This window comes from Prionailurus bengalensis, chromosome F2 (genome assembly GCF_016509475.1).
Source record: "Prionailurus bengalensis isolate Pbe53 chromosome F2, Fcat_Pben_1.1_paternal_pri, whole genome shotgun sequence".
Taxonomy (NCBI): Eukaryota; Metazoa; Chordata; class Mammalia; order Carnivora; family Felidae; genus Prionailurus; species Prionailurus bengalensis.
The window spans coordinates 49385732-49405051 of record NC_057353.1 but is presented as its reverse complement, the minus strand read 5'-3'; the positions used below and the strand labels follow the sequence as shown (position 1 = coordinate 49405051).

Here is a 19320-nt window from a genome sequence, read left to right as displayed (position 1 = left end):
CAAGGCTTCAATTTCCACCTACATACAAATTACGTATAAACATAAATGTCCAGCTCAGACTTCTCTGAGCTTTAAAATTCAATTGCCTACTCAACATCTTATCTGTAAGTCTCAACGCCACCTAAAATTCAACATGTGTAAAACTGAACCCATAACTTTCCTACACAAACCAGATTCCCTCCCAAGTGTTCCCTATTTCAGTAAATGGTGCCACCATTCAATGATATGGCCTGAAATCTAGAAATGTTCCAGAACGATGTCTCTCCCTCACATACATAATTTATCACTAACTTTTTTTCGATTTTACTTCCTACATGTGTCTTGAATCCTTCCGCTTGTCTCTATATCCCCTGTCAATACCATAGGCTTTGTTACCATCAAAACCCACCTGGTCTCCTAGCTAGTTTACTCACATCCACACTTCTCTGCCTCAATCTATTGGGCACACAGGAAAAATTACCTTTCCCAAAAGATACTGTTTAAAATGCTCTAATGGCTTCTGATTGTGAAAGAAAGAAAGAAAGAAAGAAAGAAAGAAAGAAAGAAAGAAAGAGAAAGAAGAAAGAGAAAGAAAGAAAGAAAGAAAGAGAAAGAGAGAAAGAAAGAAAAAAGAGAAAGAAAGAAAGAAAGAAAGAAAGAAAGAAAGAAAGAAAGAAAAGAAAGAAAGGAAAGAAAGGAAGAAAGAAAGAAAGAAAGAAAGAAAGAAAGAAAGAAAGAAAGAAAGAAAGAAAAGAAAGAAAGGAAAGAAAGAAAGAAAGAAAGAAAGAAAGAAAGAAAGAAAGAAAGAAAGAAAAAGAAAAAAAACTTCTTATGAAGACTTACAAAGCCTTGAATATTCTGGCATACATTCCCTTTTCAACCTCAAGTTTTGCACTGTTTCTTTACCCTCATTCTGTTAAAGCTATTCTGGCTTTCTTTCATTCTTCAGACTCATCATTGGGTATCTCATTACTGGTCTTTGCGCTTTATACATGCTCTGGCTTCCACCTGGAATGGATTGCAATGCACTCTTTTTCTTTTTTTTTTTTTTTTCCCTTTTGCTTTTTTTAAACCTTAGGTATCCAGAATAGCTGATCATAAGCTTTATGGCACTGATCCCTGCTTGGCTTCTATTTTAATTCATTATTTTCCTTTTCCCAGTGTGATTTCCCTTCTATCGGATAACCAGTCTTGTATATTTACATAAATGGCATTTTGCCATTTACTTGTTTCTGCTTATGTTTGTCACTTAACTTTACATTTTTATATTTAAATCTAAAACTGTATAATGCATATGGTGTTTATGGTGTATCAAGTAGATAGGTACTATTATTATTAATCCTATTTTTATTGCTATTCTGCAGAGAATCCATTTTGCTCATGATCACACAGATGGTAAATCATTAAAACCAGATCCAAATTCAGTGTTGCTCCAGAATCCATGCTTTTAACCACTACAGTTTTTGTATCTAGTTCATGCATTTAATGGATGTATAATGTTCCATTTACATAAATCACATTTTATTCATCCATTAATTTTTTTAAGTTGGCCCTTTATAATTCATTACGATACAGTATTTCTGTAATGATGTATTCATAAACCCATATACACGCATACCTGTGTAAATACTCATTTTATTGCACTTTTCAGATATTGCATGTTTTACAAATTGAAGGTTTACGCCCTGCATCGAGCAAGTCCACTGGCACCATTTCTCCAACAGCATGTGCTCATATAATGTTTCTGTGTCGTTTTGGTAATTGTCACAATATTTCAAACTTTTTCATTATTATTCTATTTGTTACAGTGATCGGTAATCAGTAATGAGAGCATTTTTTAACAAGACAGTACTTTTTAATTAAGGTATATACATTGGTTTTTTCTTAGACAGAATGCTACTGCACACTATGGACTACAGTATAGCACACACATAACTTTCATATGCACTTGGAAACCAAGAATTTCATTTGACTTGCTTTATTTCGATATTCACTTTACCGTGGTGGTCTGGAACTCAACACACAAGAACTCTGAGGTAAGCCAGTATGGTTTTCTCTGGGATATACATGCAGGAATATGGTATACATACTCAGGCTCACTAAATATTTTGAAACTGCTCTCCCAAGTGGCTTAACCCGGTTAGCATACCTGCAAGAAGGGTACGAAGGTTCCAGTTTTTCTTGTCTGTGCCAGTGTGTGATATTATTTCACTTCTAATATTTTTTCAGCTTTAGTAGATACAAATTGATGTGGTTTTGTTGGGGTTTTTTTTTTTTTTCAGTTCATGTTTTTCTGACTTCTGATAAAGTTCACGCCACTGGACTGCCTCTCCTATGAATTGTCTATTCACTCCATCCTTACTCCATTTGCATCCAATACTCTGTTGGATTTCCTGTATTTTCCTTGATGATTTGCAGTAGGATCCTATATAACCTATATGTTAATCATTTATAAGTCAGGCAAAACAAATATCCTAGTCTGATGATTGTTAATTTTGTACATGATGTCCTTTGTTAAACAGAAATCTTTAATTTTGATATAGTCAAATACATCAATTTCTCCCTTCAGGGTTTGTGGTGTCAGTGGCTGGCTATAAAAAATTCTTACTTATCCCTAAGTCAGTCACAAAAAAATTCTGGTTTCTTCTAATAGCTTTATAATTTTGCCTCTCACATTTCGGCTTTTAATCGATCTGAAGTTTATTTTTATATGTGATATGATGCAAGGATTTAATTTCAATCTTCTCCACATAGAGATTGCATTTTCCCAGCACCATTAAATAGTCCATCCTTTCTTCCACTTATTTGTGATGGCAATCTATCATATACTAAGTTCCCACATGTGCATAGGTCTATTTACAGACTCTGTATTCTATTTCATTGATTTTTGTGCTGTTCCTACTCCAGAACAACACTGTCAGAACCAAACTCCAAATACAATGAAGGGTCTAAAAGATTTAAATTTAATATAAATTTAAATACATAACTTTCCAGTGATATAGATCAGAGATCAGCAAACTCTCTGTAAAGAGCTAGACAGTATGTATTTTAAGTATTGTGGACTATAGGGCCTCTGTCACAACTACTCAGCTCTGCCCTTAGGATGTGAAAGCAGCCACAGACAATACAAAAACAAGTAAGTATGACTGTGTTCCAATAAAACTTTATTTACAGAAACAGGCAGCAGGCAGGATTTGACCCACACACCACATTTTGCAGATCCTGAATATAGACATAAAAGTCAAAGATACACTTTAATTTAAAACATTTATTACAAATAAATATTTAAAAGATGTACACATGAAATTATAAATATTGCTTTTTCCACTTTATTGCTTCATAAAACTATTTTTTCCAAAAATTTTTAAAGATTTTATCTTTACGTAATCTCTACAACCAACATGGGTCTTGAGCTCACAATCCCAAGATCTAAAGTCTCATGCTCTACCAAGTGAGCCAGCCACGCACCCCTATTTTATCCAAATTTTCATGTGTATTTTCCACATCAATGTCTCCATCATCACTAAAGCCACTCAAGGAACTCAGTGTTTTCCAAAGTAAATTTTCTTCACTTCTGAGTTACTTGAAAAATTGGAACTTTTTAATCAGTTCCTGGAAATCCTGCTATTCCTGATAGTTTTATAACCAACCACAGATGTTTTTGTGGCTGCTGCTGTTTTCTTACTCATCTCATAGATATGTTTTCATGATCCTCACAAGCTAACCATTTACATGACTCCTTCTTTAATCTTTAAAAGGTTTGTTTACCACAACTTCCAATACTAACCATTGTGAGGCCATACCCCCCAGTAACTTCTAGACTAACGCTTAATTTCTTTATCTCCCCTTTCACAGATTCCATCGGGTAATATCTATAGGTATAAGTATATTTGTTTGAGGTCCTTTCAGGATAATGTGTCTTCACTCAGCAGTACTTTGTAGTTCAAACTAATCCTGGGCTTTCATAATAAGACAGATATTGTTAACAACTCAAAATAAAGCCATTTCCTTTTACTAACGGGATAATCTCAGGGGGGAAAAAAAACAACAAAAAAAACCAAATGTAAAGGAATGCCACATATTCCAGAACATATACTACCTGGGCCTTTGTAACTCATTTTGATGTCTGGCAAAAGGAATCCTCCTCTTTGCTCTTCTGTTAGAAAAATTTCTTTGCTATTTGTAAATGTTTTTCTTCTACATAAATACTTTAATCCTTTAATCCAATCCTCTTGAAACTCTTGGTGGAATTTCTACTAAAATTGCATTGCATTGATAGATTCGTTTTAGGAGATTTGACATCTTTACAATGTTGTGTCTTCTCTCCTACTAACACATTAAGTGCATTTATTGCCAACCCTCAAAAGACAGTCACCACCTATACGGCTTTACAGGTGAATTTTTTAACTCAACTTTCTTCATCTTAACTCTCATCTACCCCCAAGGAGTCCATAAATATATGGGTTTTTTTTTTCCCAATTTAATTGGCTCCTTTATTGACCTATATTTTCCTTGCATTACATTCTGTGCATTTAAAAACATTATTTTGAGATGGAGCCTATAGGATTCACCAACCTGTTAAAGGCATCCATTTAAAAACCAGATTAAGGACTTCTATAAGGTACTCTCATGTTTTATACGTTGTTTCAGAAGAAAAGTGAAAGAAAGTTCCCCGACAATTTCATGAGGCCAATGTAACAATGACACTTTGTACTCTTCACTTCCATAATTCCTCAGTATTCTCACTGCACTTCCTTGGAAAACTTCTCCTTAGCATCTCTGACTATGTTAAATCCCTCCATGAAGTATTTTCAAAGCACTATAGTATACTATAGCATTTCCACATCCTTCCTTTTATTCATATATACGATTATTTGATTAATGCCTATCTCTCTAATTAGAAAATATAATTTGTGAGGATTATTTTGTCTGTTTCTGCTGTCCATTCTATCCCACTGAGAAGCATGATCCATGGCCCATAGCCACGTCCTCAATAAATATTTACAAATGCTGAATTAACAATGAATACACAAATGTGTACTATGTGTACCCTATTTTATAAGTGATGGAGCAAAAATTTAAAGTTGAATATGAGCCAATCTTGTCATCAGTAAGATAGACATATATGAACAAGTATAGACCTAAGATGAATATCAATAAACTATAACACAAGGAAAAATGAAACATATACTAAATAAATATGTAAGAAAAATGGTTTTGCAACACAAAGAAAAAGCCATTAATTGTGGATGGTGTTGGCATGACTTCATAGAAGACTTCTATGACGTCACAGATGTTTCAGTTTTTAAATATCCTACACATCCTGGACTTTAAGGATATGCAAAATTGTGATAGGCAGAAAATGAAGACTGATTCAACCTTTAGTATTTCATATGCAAAGCATGAAAACAGACGGAGAATTCAGGAAGTTGAGAGTACTGTCATTTGGCATAAAGTGTGTATGAGAAAAGAAGGGGAAGAGAAATATAGTGGGAGATGCCAGAGAGGCAGCCTGGGCGAGAATATCTTGACTTCCTTGCTAAGAATCATTCCCCATATTATCTGATATTCAACTTAGTTTGCCACATTACAAGTTATAGAAATCAGTGAGACACAGATGAGAAATATCATAAAACTATCTCGAATAAATCAGATATTTGGCCCATTCCTTGTATGCTAAAAACATTTCTCCAAAATAGTTTGTAACAATTGCATACACACACGTAAACCCACATTGAAATACTCTTTATATTAAAATTTAAATGAAGTTCTTTAGATAATAATTCTTTATATTTAATATGTATCTTTAATACATGACTTTGTTTTTGTGTTTCATGATAACCAATATCCAAAAGACAAGGAAATTCAGAAAGTCCATTTCTTAAAAAAAAAAGAAAAACCTTTTATATAATCGCCAGATATAGAATCTTTGGAATTGAAATGATTATTTCATTCACAAGTGAAATCACCTCGATGTTACAAACTGAGGTTTAAAAGAAGTAAAAGTACACTCATAGCTTATTCTTGACATTAGGCAATGATTCATCTTCAATATGAAGATTCCCCTTTCTGATGCCGAGGGGAAAGTGCATTTTGTTGCTTCTCTGAAATTTGTATCTTAAGCAAAAGTATTCAACAAATTCAATTCTGGGGAAAAAATGACAAATAGAAGAAACATTTTAAGACCACTATAAATATTCCACCTTCAACTTCTTTCTGCCTAACCAAAATAAAGTATTTCTTCGAAAAAGACATTAGGAAGTAAAACACTTTTATACACTGCTCCTGAGTAAAACACCATTTGCTCATTACCTAAAAAATAATAATAAACGGAAAAAGAAACTCTGACCCCATTATTTACATGTTTTACAGTTTGTGCTAAGTATATCACAGTTAATCTCAGATTGATGCAGATAACTGTAAACCTGGAACTATGTCATGATACAGTAACACAATTGCTATCTATCTTGATGGCAACCAAGATATCTGAATAATAATTCTAACATTTACATTAGAACAATAATGTTCTCCTACAGTTCTCCAAGCACATCCTGCTCTTTCACACCTTTGCAGATGCTGTTCCATCAAATAGAATAAAATTTACTTTTTTTTTTTTAACTTACTACACTCTTTCAATAGTCAAGACCTAGCTCAGATTTCAGCCATCCTGTCTGATCCCCACCACGAGGCAGAGTCAAACATCCACCTTGAGGTTGCACTTCTGAACAATAGATTTTATTGTAATTATTCTTATGTATACGATCTGTCAAGGACCATTCATCTTTTGCCCAACACTGTGATTGTGACACACACTAGGTAATTAATATGTGCCTTCTTAGGCACCATATTAATTTACTTTTCTTCTGAAACAACATATGAAACACGAGCGTATCTTACAGAGGTCTTTAATCTTCTTTAAATGGATGCCTTTAACAAGTTGGTGAATCCTACAGATTCCGTCTCAAAATAACGTTTTTAAATGCACAGACTATAATGTGAGCAAAATATAGGGCAATAGGAGCCAATGAAATACCAAACTGAGTTGAGGTATTTTGAACAAGAACAATTCAGTATTTCAAGGAAATCTACAGCAGGGAAAAATAAAGATTCTTCTCTAAACACGGTCTAAGATCCTATTAGCTGTATGAGACTAATGGGATTTTAACACAGACTTCAGAGTTACTATCATGAGTAACTAAAATAACATATGAAGACAACCTGGCTCAAAGTTTCCCCATTCTCTCTTCTCATTTATGTGTTCTTTATGTCTGGGCTTAAACTTGGTTGGCTCTCTTCCTTATAGAAGAAGCATCTGTTCCCCCATGTTCTACATTACCTATGTTACAATGTTTTAGTATTATAGTATTGTCTGAGTGTCTATCCTTTTTATCTTCAAGAAATAAAATTATCAAATACAAAACTAGTATTACTGTATTCTCACTCTTCTTAACTATGATTATTATTCCAACGTTTACACTGAAAACATATTGGGGCGCCTGGGTGGCTCAGTCGGTTGAGCGTCCGACTTCAGCTCAGGTCATGATCTCGCAGTTCGTGGGTTCGGGCCCCGCGTCAGGCTCTGGGCTGACCGCTTGCTCAGAGCCTGGAGACTGCTTCAGATTCTGTGTCTCCTACTCTCTCTGCCCCTCCCCCGTTCACGCTTTGTCTCACTCTGTTTCTCAAAAATAAATGTAAAAAAAAAAAAAAAATCTTAAATTGAAAACATATTTATAAAGCCTTTTTTTAACAACCCAAATCTGTGGGGCGCTTGGGTGGCTCAGTCGGTTAAGTGTCCGACTTCAGCTCAGGTCATGATCTCACAGCTTGTGGGTTCGAGCCCTGCATCGGACTCTGTGCTCAGAGCCCGGAGCCTGCTTCAGATTCTGCGTCTCCCTCTCTCTCTGCCCTTCCTCTGGTCACGCTGTCTCTCTCTCTTCCTCAAAAATAAATAAACATTAAAAAAAAAAAAAGCCCAAATCTGTGAAACTAACGTTAATTTAGGACTTGTTTATTTAAAAAAAACCTGAAGCATTAAAATAAACATCATTTTAACACTGATTTTCATCAGAGAGTGAATTTAAAGTAGAGCCTTCTACAAGTTTATGGCATGCAATTATGGAACGTTATCATTAAGGGTAGCCACACACTTTTTTAAGAGTGCTTTTCAAACTGCAGACTACAACCCAGTACTAGGACACAAAATCAATTTAGCTGGCCAAGGCTCACAATTTTTTAACAAAATAGATCAGCACATTGGAAGAAGTGCAAGTAAGCATTTCATGCAAATCTTGTTTCTATTGTGCATTAAAATTTATATGTAGTATGTGTATACTGAGTTATAGTGCAAAATATATTTCTCTTTATGGATGGAAGTTTAAAAAAAAGAAGTATGAAAGCCACTGCATTATTAACCAGCCGAGAGAAAGAATGAATGTCCTTTTATGATAAAAGAATAAACATATGCCACATACATGGCCATCCTAGTCACTTAGCACCTCGCTCATCTGAACTTCTATGCAGCTCCCTAAGTGACTATTATAACCCTAATGTTTGTTATAAAATACAAATCAGACCATATCATCCTATGCGCTGTTCCTCCCTTTCGTGGCCAGATGCAGAGGCACCAAAACATCAAACAATAGGGCATACTCAAGAAATAGTACCTACAGCATTACCAAATAAATAAACAAGACACTAGAGACTAACGACCCAGACATAATGCTTAGCTTTGCTATTTGCAAATACTTTAAAATCGCTTACGTACTTCATTTTCACAAATAACTACAAAATTCTCCTCCAAAGTAACAGGAAAAAAATAACGGCAACAGAATATATATAGCAGCACTAATCATAATAACCAAAAATTGGAAAAACCTAATTGATATGCATATCAATAGTAAACAGGTAGATAAATTGTAGTATATTCATATACTAGAGCACCATACAACTATGAGAATGAATGAAATACAGCCACATGCAATCATTTAGATGAATCGCACAAATATTATGTTGAACCAGATGGCACAGATCCGACAGAATATACACAACATGATCCCATTCATATAAAACATACATTATTTGTACGATCTGTAGTGCTAGATAAAAGGATGAAATTACCCTTTGGGGTGGGAAGTAATCTTCCCTGGAAGGGAGCATGAGAAAGAGATACTGGAGGGCTGGTGATTTTCTGCTTCTTGCTCTCAGTAATGATTTCCAGATATGTTCGCTGTCTGGCAGTTCGATGAGTTGCATATTTTCAGTTTGTACACTTTTCACTACATATGTTACGTTTTAATAAAAATTTTACGCGGCAATAAGCACTTTGCTACTTTCATCAATTTTTCTAAATGCATTTTCTGATTAAGCAATCTATCATTCATAATTCTTATTTATATATCCCTTTCTTGAGCCAAAAGGAATTTAAGGCGGTTCAAAGGTACATGACTGAGGTGGTCAATTTTATTTTATTAATTTTTTTTAATGTTTATTTATTTTTAAGAGACATAGGGCACACATGTGTGTGTGCACGAGTGGGGAAGGGGCAGAGAGAGAGAGGGAGACACAGAATCTGAAGCAAGCTCCAGGCTCTGAGCTGTCAGCACAGAGCCCAATGTGGGGCTCGAACTCACAAAGTACGAGATCATGACCTGAGCTGAAGTCAGATGCTTAACCAACTGAGCCACCCAGGTGCCCAACGTGGTCAGTTTTAGACTAGACTGAAGAACATCTAAGTTAGGCCTGGAAACATACCATGCGCAGGAATTCATTCACTCTCCTACCACTGCAGGTCAACTGCTTTGACCAGTCAAGCACCAATACGAAGCACATAGCTTACATGAAAACATCTTTATCTATCTCATCCTCAATCTTCAGAAAAAGCAGCAAGACCAAGTGGAATTTTTAAAGTAAAATTAGGGGCACCTGGGTGGCGCAGTCGGTTAAGCGTCCGACTTCAGCCAGGTCACGATCTCGCGGTCCGTGAGTTCGAGCCCCGCGTCAGGCTCTGGGCTGATGGCTCAGAGCCTGGAGCCTGTTTCCGATTCTGTGTCTCCCTCTCTCTCTGCCCCTCCCCCGTTCATGCTCTGTCTCTCTCTGTCCCAAAAAATAAATGAACGTTGAAAAAAAAAAATTTTTTAAGTAAAATTAAATTAATAATAACCTCAAGGACCTTTCAATTTCCATTGCCATTTGCCTTCAAAACAAGAAAATCAACCCTTCTTGAGGTCATCAGCTCTCCCTTATGACTTAATAATACATGCCAGGGCTCTTAGAAATTTCACCTCTGACCCTAGATCTAGCTCCATTGCAAGTTAACATGATTAAGGACAGCCATCACAGAATCATGATACACTCATTCTTATCAACAACAGGTATAAGCATCTCCAAAACATTCTTCTAAGGTACTCTCTATGACCTGAAATCTAGAGATTTAGTCTTCTGGAAGAGACAGGAAAGAAAAACTATACCCTGCAGTCTTGAAGACTGTAACATGCCATGTTAACAATTAGCGCTTCAAAATGCTGATCCTTGGATTCATGCTTTGCACCTAAAAAGACATAAATAATTTTGCCTATGGGGCGCCTGAGTGGCTCAGTCAGTTAAGCGGCCGACTTCGGCTCAGGTCATGATCTCGCGTCCATGAGTTCGAGCCCCACATCGGGCTCTGTGCTGACAGCTCAGAGCCTGGAGCCTGTTTCAGATTCTGTGTCTCCCTCTCTCTCTGACCCTCCTCCGTTCATGCTCTGTCTCTCTCTGTCTCAAAAATAAATAAACGTTAAAAAAAATTAAAAAAAATAATAATAATTTTGCCTGGACTATTGGAAATCTGCTCCATCAGGGGATCTTAAATAAGAGGATCTTTTTTAAAAAAAATTTTTTTTCAACGTTTATTTATTTTTGGGACAGAGAGAGACAGAGCATGAATGGGGGAGGGGCAGAGAGAGAGGGAGACACAGAATCGGAAACAGGCTCCAGGCTCTGAGCCATCAGCCCAGAGCCTGACGCGGGGCTCGAACTCACGAACCGCGAGATCGTGACCTGGCTGAAGTCGGACGCTTAACCGACTGCACCACCCAGGTGCCCCAAATAAGAGGATCTTAAGGATCCTCCAGAAGCAAATGATCTCTGCAATGGACTCTTGCATGAGGCAGATGACTAACTAAAATAGATAGCTTCCATCCAAAAAGAAAAGGATGATTTTCTGATATTTCTACTCCTCCTTTTTAAAATTTTTTTTATTTGTTTATCTTAGTTATTATTTGTTTATTTGTTTATTTGTTTATCTTAGTTATTATTATGCTTTGTTACTCTACTGATCAACTAAAGTTTTCTCAATATGCTTTCATATATATTTTCATTGTTATCACATTTTTAATCTCCTTTAGTCTTTCATTGCCACCTAAGAAAATGCAAAAATCTCCCTGTAATCCCACTGATAAAATTTAACAGATGTTCCTTCCTTCTAGACATTTCTGTATTTGAGTCTTTGTCATATTATTAACCCTAACCTTCAGTCTCATAAAAATTAGACCTTGATCCCAAGTCATTTCATCAGCTTCAACAGAATCAACATTACCTAGAGTGGGGACTAAAATTGTAGTTATCCTTGTTTAGTAGCAAATCTTTACCTTTTGGCATCCTGAAATTTCCATCTCATTGCAATAAATGAAAATCAAACAAACTAACAGTAGTAGATGTACTACTGTTCATATTATAGAGATACCTCTCTTCATGACCACATGGAGAGTCTTTCTAGACTCCCTTGCAGTTAGTTAAGTGCCTTGTGACAAGTTCTGGGAACAAGCTGTGAGCAAAAGTGACCAGTCTTATGTAGGTAAGAGTAAGTTCTCCATTCTCTATTCTCCCCATTCTCTCTTTTCCTCCACTTGGCTAAGTGTTCCAGTTGGCTTACCAAGAACACAGAAGCAGCCTGGATCCCTGAATCGCCACTTTAAAGAGAAGTGTTCTTCTATAATCCTATAAATAAGTGTCAGTCTTTTAGTGGGCCTGTATCCTGGGCTATGGCCTTCACAAGTGCTTCTGAGTTTCTTTTCCCCTTTCAGTGAGGTGGGACGGCTAGAGGGGGCTGCAGTCGGGCATTTCCCTTCTCTCACATTGGCTAGGTCCCCTTGAGAACAAAAAGCTCTAGGAGTATTTCAAAATGATTACTTTTACCCTCCTCCCTGCTGAAAGTGTGACAGAACTGTTCACTGATCTTCACCTTGAGAATCTGGTGAGGTTCCTACAGGTACAACTCACAAAATCAGAGGGGTACCGGGGTGGCTTAGTCGGTTAAGCATCCGATTTCAGCTCAGGTCATGATCTTACAGTTCGTGAGTTAGAGCTCCGTGTCGGGCTCTGTGCTGACAGCTCAGAGCCTGGCACCTGCCTCGAATTATGTCTCCCTCTCTGCCTCTCTCTCTCTCTCTCTCTCTCTCTCTCTCTCTCTCTCTCTCTCTTTCTCAAATATACATAAAAAATTTTTTTTAAAAAAACTCACAAAATTGGGGAGGTTGGGAAGGGTGTTCCCTTAAGGCTGGGCTCCCAGGAATTTGTAACCCTTAAGTCAGTCCACACCCAGCCTTCAATAGTTCATCAGTTGATAGTTTAAGTTTTCCTACCAGATCCTAGTTCCAATAGTTTCTGCTCCCAGTAAGCTGTGGTTCTTTATTTGCCTCTCCCTCCACATGGCAGGGCACTGATTTGCCCTGTGATCTCAATTATACGATAGATCTTGAGTTGTTGATTTTCAATTTGTTCAGCTTTTTCTTGTTGTGAGGATGACAGTAACAACTTCCAAACTCTTTACATGTCAAAGAGGAAACCAGAAATCTCCACAATATTGATTTTCATTGTTTACCAGCATGTCTTTTTCCCGCTTGAATGAGAAATAGTTGTGAGAGCAGATACCATAGTCCTTTTATCTCTGGATTCCCAGTAATCTGCACAGTGTGAGAATTCTTCAGGGCTCAATCATGGACCTTCTTATCTGCTCTTCTTCACACACTCACACACTCTCTAAGTTCTCTTCTCTATTCTTTTGGCTTTATGTCCACGCGGACAACAGCAAAAGTTATAACTCCAGTCAATCCAAATTCTCCTTCAAAACAAGCCAATTTATAGCATCTTAAACATAAAAAAGTTTAAAACTTAAGTTCCTGTGGCTAGTGCTAACCTGTGTGTCCTTTCCCCTTCTTGATCACAGTTAATGGCATCACCACCCAATTAGTTCCTCCAATCAGAAATCAGGCTCCTTGGCTCTTTTCTCTTCCTTACTAGCTTCCTCCATATCTATGACACTAATAATGTATCCCCATTCCACTGCTCTTCATTTTCACCGTAATCAGCCTAGTGCAAGTGATCATAATTCCCACAAGTCTTTCAGAAAAGCTTCCTCACTGCTCGGTCCACTTCTATTCTCAGTCACTCTAGCCATAGAGCAGCCAGATTGATCTTTGTACACAAAGTAAATCATGTCACACCCATGTTTTAAAGTTTCCAATTATTTTCCTTTTATACTGACACAGATCCAAACTCTATTAATCTCTATAAAAACACTGCCTTCTCTGAGTCCTACCTCTGGAACCTCGTCTCCCACTACACTCCATCTTGCCCGCTGAATGACAGCCACACTGGTCCTCCTTGTCCCTCAAATCCTCTGCTACTTAAAAATGTTCACATAGGATGTTCCCTGTGCTTAAAACACTCCTCCTCTTAGCACTGTTTCTATTAAAAGACTTCATAATCAAAGAGAAGTGCAATATTAAATGGCTGTTTGATTCAAATGACTAAAATTTTAGATTTTCCTATTTCCGAGGTATATTTATTACTGTGTTACAACACGAATAAAATTGTTATTACGTGAAAATTCAAAACAAACTAATCCAATTGATCCGTTTTAATTAATCTGTATCTGAAAACTTTCTAACTCAATTTGATATTATGGTAGATATTGGGAACAAAAAGTTACAGTAACAGTTGCATTACAAAGAATTTAACATTTTTCTTTCCTACTAGGCCCATCCTTCATTACTCAGGGACTTGTTTTACACTTTACATACAACCGACATTATATTGCCTTTATAGAAATTTTCCCTCATTTTGATGCTGATGCGAAAAAAAAATAGTGAAAAAAAGAGAAAGTAAAATTAAAATTATTTAATTTGTATAATAAGGAATTTCCACAAAGGCTGAATGGAATGACACCTGAAACATGGCTCAATTGACTTTCTATGCCTTAAAACTGATTCAAAGTCAGAGTTGGACACACTGGTCCAGTTATACCTACAATTTCGCATCAATTACCCATATCAAAATTAGTAAGTCTTCCTGTTATATTAAAGAACTACAAAATAAACTCCAAAAACACAGACTTCAAGAAACTTACATTATTATAGCTTTGAATGACCACAAAATGAGCCTTCTATAAATTCATGAAAATGAAATTACTGTTCAAAAATTATCAGATGTTTACTACTATCTGATAAAATATCTACTTAGTTATTCTACTATGAGGATGTTTATATGGAGTATGAAGAAACATAAGTCCTACTTTTTATGTATTAAATGAATACCTGGAATTCAGCTCTTAGAAATAATTTTATGGATGAATGAATACAAAGTAAGCAGACAGGAAGTTGTCCCATTCAAACGGTAGCCAAAGAGAGAAAAAAATTAGATGACTCCGAAAGAAGTCTTAGAACTCGGGAAGATGAATTAGAAGAGAAGATTCACAAGTAATCCTGGTCTATGGATCAGAAAGGTAAAAGGAAAGCTTCTGGAAAATTATATACCAAAATTCTTCAGCATAACAGAAGTGTAAGATGTGGAAGGTAACTATTGAGAGAATCTACTGATTCTGAATTTTTAAAACGGTATAAATCACAGATCAGTAAGAAGGATTAGTTGCCCAAGATACTTTAATGGAAATAATACCTAAAATCAAGAATTAAATTTTAAAACATCCAAAAGTGCAAGTCTTTTCTCCTACCATCTTCCTATCTAAAAAATCAAAGCAAATGGAATTATATTTATTACTGAGTAAAGCTATGTCTTTTTAGGTTTGACTTCACCTTTGTTTATGCCAATCAAATGTCACTTTATTTCAATAATCAGACATCACTGTTTAAAGTTATGACCAAATATTTTGTTGAGTGCCCAGTGTAATCTACTAAATAGTATAACTTAATCCTGATTACTTTCTGAAACTCACAAATAAGATACATAGCTGAAGCAATTTAATACTGAAGCAAATTTGGATCTAAGTATATTTCGATAGTAATTATACTATTTTACGATGTTTCAGTACCTTAGAGAAAATCAGCAAAATAATGACATATGTCATTTTAATACAACTTTTGATTAGAAAACAGTTTCCTAAATTCATTGCTATTCCTTGTAACACAGTATTCTTATGTCATAAAAGACAAAACATGTAAAAATCAGTTATGAAGAAATGTTTACTGAGTTCCTCCTACAGATAAGGCATTCTGCTAGATTCCAAAGATAAAAGAGTAGTCAAGACAAACACAGGTCTTGATTTCACCTAGATTAAATACAGCAATAGTTCCAAATTTAGACCTACATATACAGTAGTCTACCCCCTTATCCTCAGTCTCTCTTTCCATGGTTTCAGTTACCCACAGTCGACTGTGGTCTGGAAGCAGAGGATCCTTCTGATGTATCCTCAAAGTCAACAGTCCTATGTCACAGGACCTATATCCTTCACCTCCTGTTATCTCATCACGTATGCATTTTATCAACTCACATCATCACAAGAAGAGTATTGTACAAGATACTTGGAGAGAGAGAATCCACATTTACATAAAATTTATTACAGCATATTGTTATAATTGTTCTATTTTGTGATTAGTTATTGCTGTTTATCTCTTACTGTGCCCAATGGATAAATTAAACTTTATCATAGGTATGTATGTATAGAAAAAAAACCCAGTAAATTTAGGGTTTATGTGCTATCCGCAATTTCAGACATCCACTGGGGGTCTTGGAACATACCTGCAGAAACGGGTGAGGGGAACTACTGTAAACTATTAGAAGTAGTATACTGCAACATAACCTTAGGTCAGTTGAAACTAAAACACTGACAAACTTTTAAATAAAATGCATCTGAGGTCATATAAAATGAATGAGGGGATTACCCTCATCCAGAACAAGACAAGAAGACATTTATCCTCCAGTTTGCATTAAAGGCAAACATGAACGTCTCAGAATATTTCATCTTAGGGCTCCTAATAGACATGTCATCCTCTCTTAGAGTTCATGTCACTTCTCAGTCTGCCCATTGCTGCAACCAAACCATCTTCTTCATAAACATAACTCCCACTTTAAAAAAGCACAGAGGCTAAGTGTAAGAGCATGTCTCAGTAAGATGGCAACTACCTTGGAGAGATTGGAACTTAATTAAATATGTGTCGTTCTCACATTCTCAAAGTTACTTCCACTTGCCAGTATAAATAATATTACTTGCACAAAGTTGAAAAGGCATGCGTGAACAATTTTTTAAAGAATGTTTTCTATTCCACTAACAACTAAACTAAATGGACCTGACCTTGTTTTTAATGTTTCGGGTCAACGTGAGAATAAATTGCTGCACTTCCCAAAGTATGTGGATAACGTAATGAAATGTTCAGCGAAAACAGAATTCAGCGGTCAAATATGTCAACACTGTATGTTCTAACACCCTTTGGAGAACATTTAGACACTGAGAAGTATTACAATAACGAAAACTCCTTGACCTTTTTTTAAAAGAACCTTTCCAAAACTATTTGACCAAAGGCTGAATTTGGGGGTTAATACTTCTTAATGTCCTCTGAGTTATTTTTGAAAGAAACACACCGTATACTATATTGCATAATTGGAGAAAGATGTTTTACTGGAAGAAAGACGTTTTGCTGGACAAATACAGTTTACAGTATTTATACTAAAACTGAGGGGAGAATTACCTCTCTTCGTTTTTACTACCCTATAAACTGCCTTGTTTTCTTTTTAGATTTCCACGGGATAATTAAAGGTGAACGTGTCAAACTCATACCCTAACAATTTTCGTTTCTGAGGAGGAATATTCCAAGGGCAGCATTTTAACACATACTCTTCAGTATGCTATGCTATCAGAGAGAATATTGAGTCTATACAGATCAGCTTACTTACGTCTGGGGCTCCTTTTCATTTTGCTGTTTTTGCTGGGGCTGAAGAACGTTATTTACCAGTTCAGTGATCCCACTAAAGGGAAACCACCTGTTTAAATAAGCAAATAATGTGACTGAATAACCAAGTGAATAACAATGTAGGTCAAATGTTTTCTTATCCACACTAATAAAAATACACAGGCACAAAAGCTACAGCCAATGGAAATGGGAGCTCCAGTTATCATCCAGGCAGTCAGATGTAGGGAAATTAAGTTGGAACACTTAACCAGTCCACAAGCAGGCAGCAAAAAACTACATCCGGTCAAAATGTGGATGAAGTAAGAAGCTGCAGGCAGCTCTCTTACAAGCCAGAGAGTCAGAAAGCAGAGGACACACTAGCTGCAGCCTATCCAGTATTAGGGTAAGCTAATACCATCCAAGGTGCGGGAAGCAGAATATGGCAAAGGTACAGAAATCAAGCCTACTGCACTCTGAATACATTTACTTACTGCGTCGGTTGTGGTTTGGGCTCTTCTTTGACCCTAAAAAGATAAGTTTGCACAACTGAGTGCACTGTACTAAGAAGAAACTTCTATCTACAATTTGTGGTCATATAAAAATGAAAAATGAGGTTTGTTACACAGAAAAGGTTAGTGCTTTGCTACATATTGGAATTATACATGTCAATGAAGCTGACACAAAAGAAAGAGTTGAATCACCTGTGCGTAATAGAGGACTGATATTAAAACTCTACGACTGCTTTAATGAGTCCATGATTTAGGACTCAAGTTCTCTGAATATTTTTACTGATACTGACGCTTTTAAAAGACTTATTTTAAAGCACCATTTTAAACACAGTTACATTTGGTTTATTGAAGATAAATAGATTTCCTGTTTATTTTTTAAATTTCTTCCTTAATATAAATTGAAGTAAAAGCATATTTTAAATAAAATGTATAATTTTATAAATGTATTTTAAAAGCCTTACAAATGAATTTAATTACTGCTTAAAGGAGCAGATAAAAGGGTTGGGGGTTAGGTATCCAATCTAACTAAAAACGGCTACTAACATAACTATGTATATTAAATTTTAAATATTTATAAGTTACAGTAAATTATTCATATAAGATAGCAGACTAAAAATGCATTTAAACTATAATCAACTCAGTGCTTCACTGAAATAGCACTGGATACTTAAAAGGCAGAGAAAGATCAGACCCAAGGGTAGTAGATTCCTCTGAAATCCGGCTTCCCGCACTTTACCTAAAACTGGTCGTAGACCTATGACTAAACCTATGACCTATGTCCTAGACCTATGACTTGGTGACCAGTTCGTTAGCTTTTCCCTTCCCAAAGAAAGGCTAAAAATTGGATACTGAAATTGGTTACTAAAATCTAGGACTTCCATAAGGAAATTATAGTAACACTGTGCATTAAATTATTTTTAGATCAAATGGATTTTCTTTTCCAGTGTGTTCCTATTTATAATGATATAAGCAATAAATGAAAAGGTATACCCTTATACATTTTTGTGTCCCAAAGAATAAATATAATTGTTAATTATATATCTCTATATTAAACCACAAGGGAATCTCCTACGTTCTCTGCACAAACTTCAAAAAAATATAATAGTTTTATCCCAGAGCTAAAGCCACATCATTTAGTATTTAACTATAGTCATAAAATGGATTAATAATAAAAGATTGTATTTAACGCCAACTATCATATCAACAAGCAAACACAAAAAACTTATAGTGACCCTGGATTCTGTCTAGAAAACTTATTATATTTCCTGAAGAATAAGGTAAAAATCTCTTAACATTTTAGAACAAAATAGGTCCCAAAGAAAGATTACCAGATCAGCTCATCATACTGGAGAACAATGCAAGATTACCCTTCACCAAATGATATGTATAGAAAAACAATAAATATTTAAATAGATAAATATGTAAATGAGAAAAATATTGTTAAAGAATTCCTGGGTGATCTCTGCAAGGAATCATGTTGCTTTTAATTACTGACAAAAGTTTTCATCACAAGCAAATGGATATTAATCTACCAATCAGTTTCTAATTTCAAGATCTTAAAAAATTAACAGGCAAAAATTTTAATTACCAATTCAGGAATTATTTCTGGGCTTTGTAAAATATCTACATATGAAATATACAAACATTTGCATCAGCTTCCCAAATAAAAT

At 35.6% G+C, this 19320-nt stretch overlaps 1 protein-coding gene across 34 annotated transcripts in view; it reads right to left on the bottom strand.

Annotated features, from left to right (window-relative positions):
* RIMS2 (regulating synaptic membrane exocytosis 2) overlaps positions 1 to 19320 on the bottom strand; it is a 604627-nt gene that overhangs the window by 492154 nt on the left and 93153 nt on the right. For 3 of the 34 annotated variants that reach the window (XM_043601572.1, XM_043601575.1, XM_043601571.1), the window contains exons 2-3: positions 17633 to 17665; positions 17146 to 17232 (exon numbers count right to left, since the gene is read on the bottom strand). The exons of 30 other annotated variants lie outside the window; for them this stretch is intronic. In XM_043601572.1, the coding sequence (XP_043457507.1) occupies positions 17146 to 17232; positions 17633 to 17665 (120 nt within the window). Of the gene's footprint in view, positions 1 to 17145; positions 17233 to 17632; positions 17666 to 19320 lie in introns of those variants that run through there. One more of the 34 variants, XM_043601548.1, reaches the window with a different exon arrangement.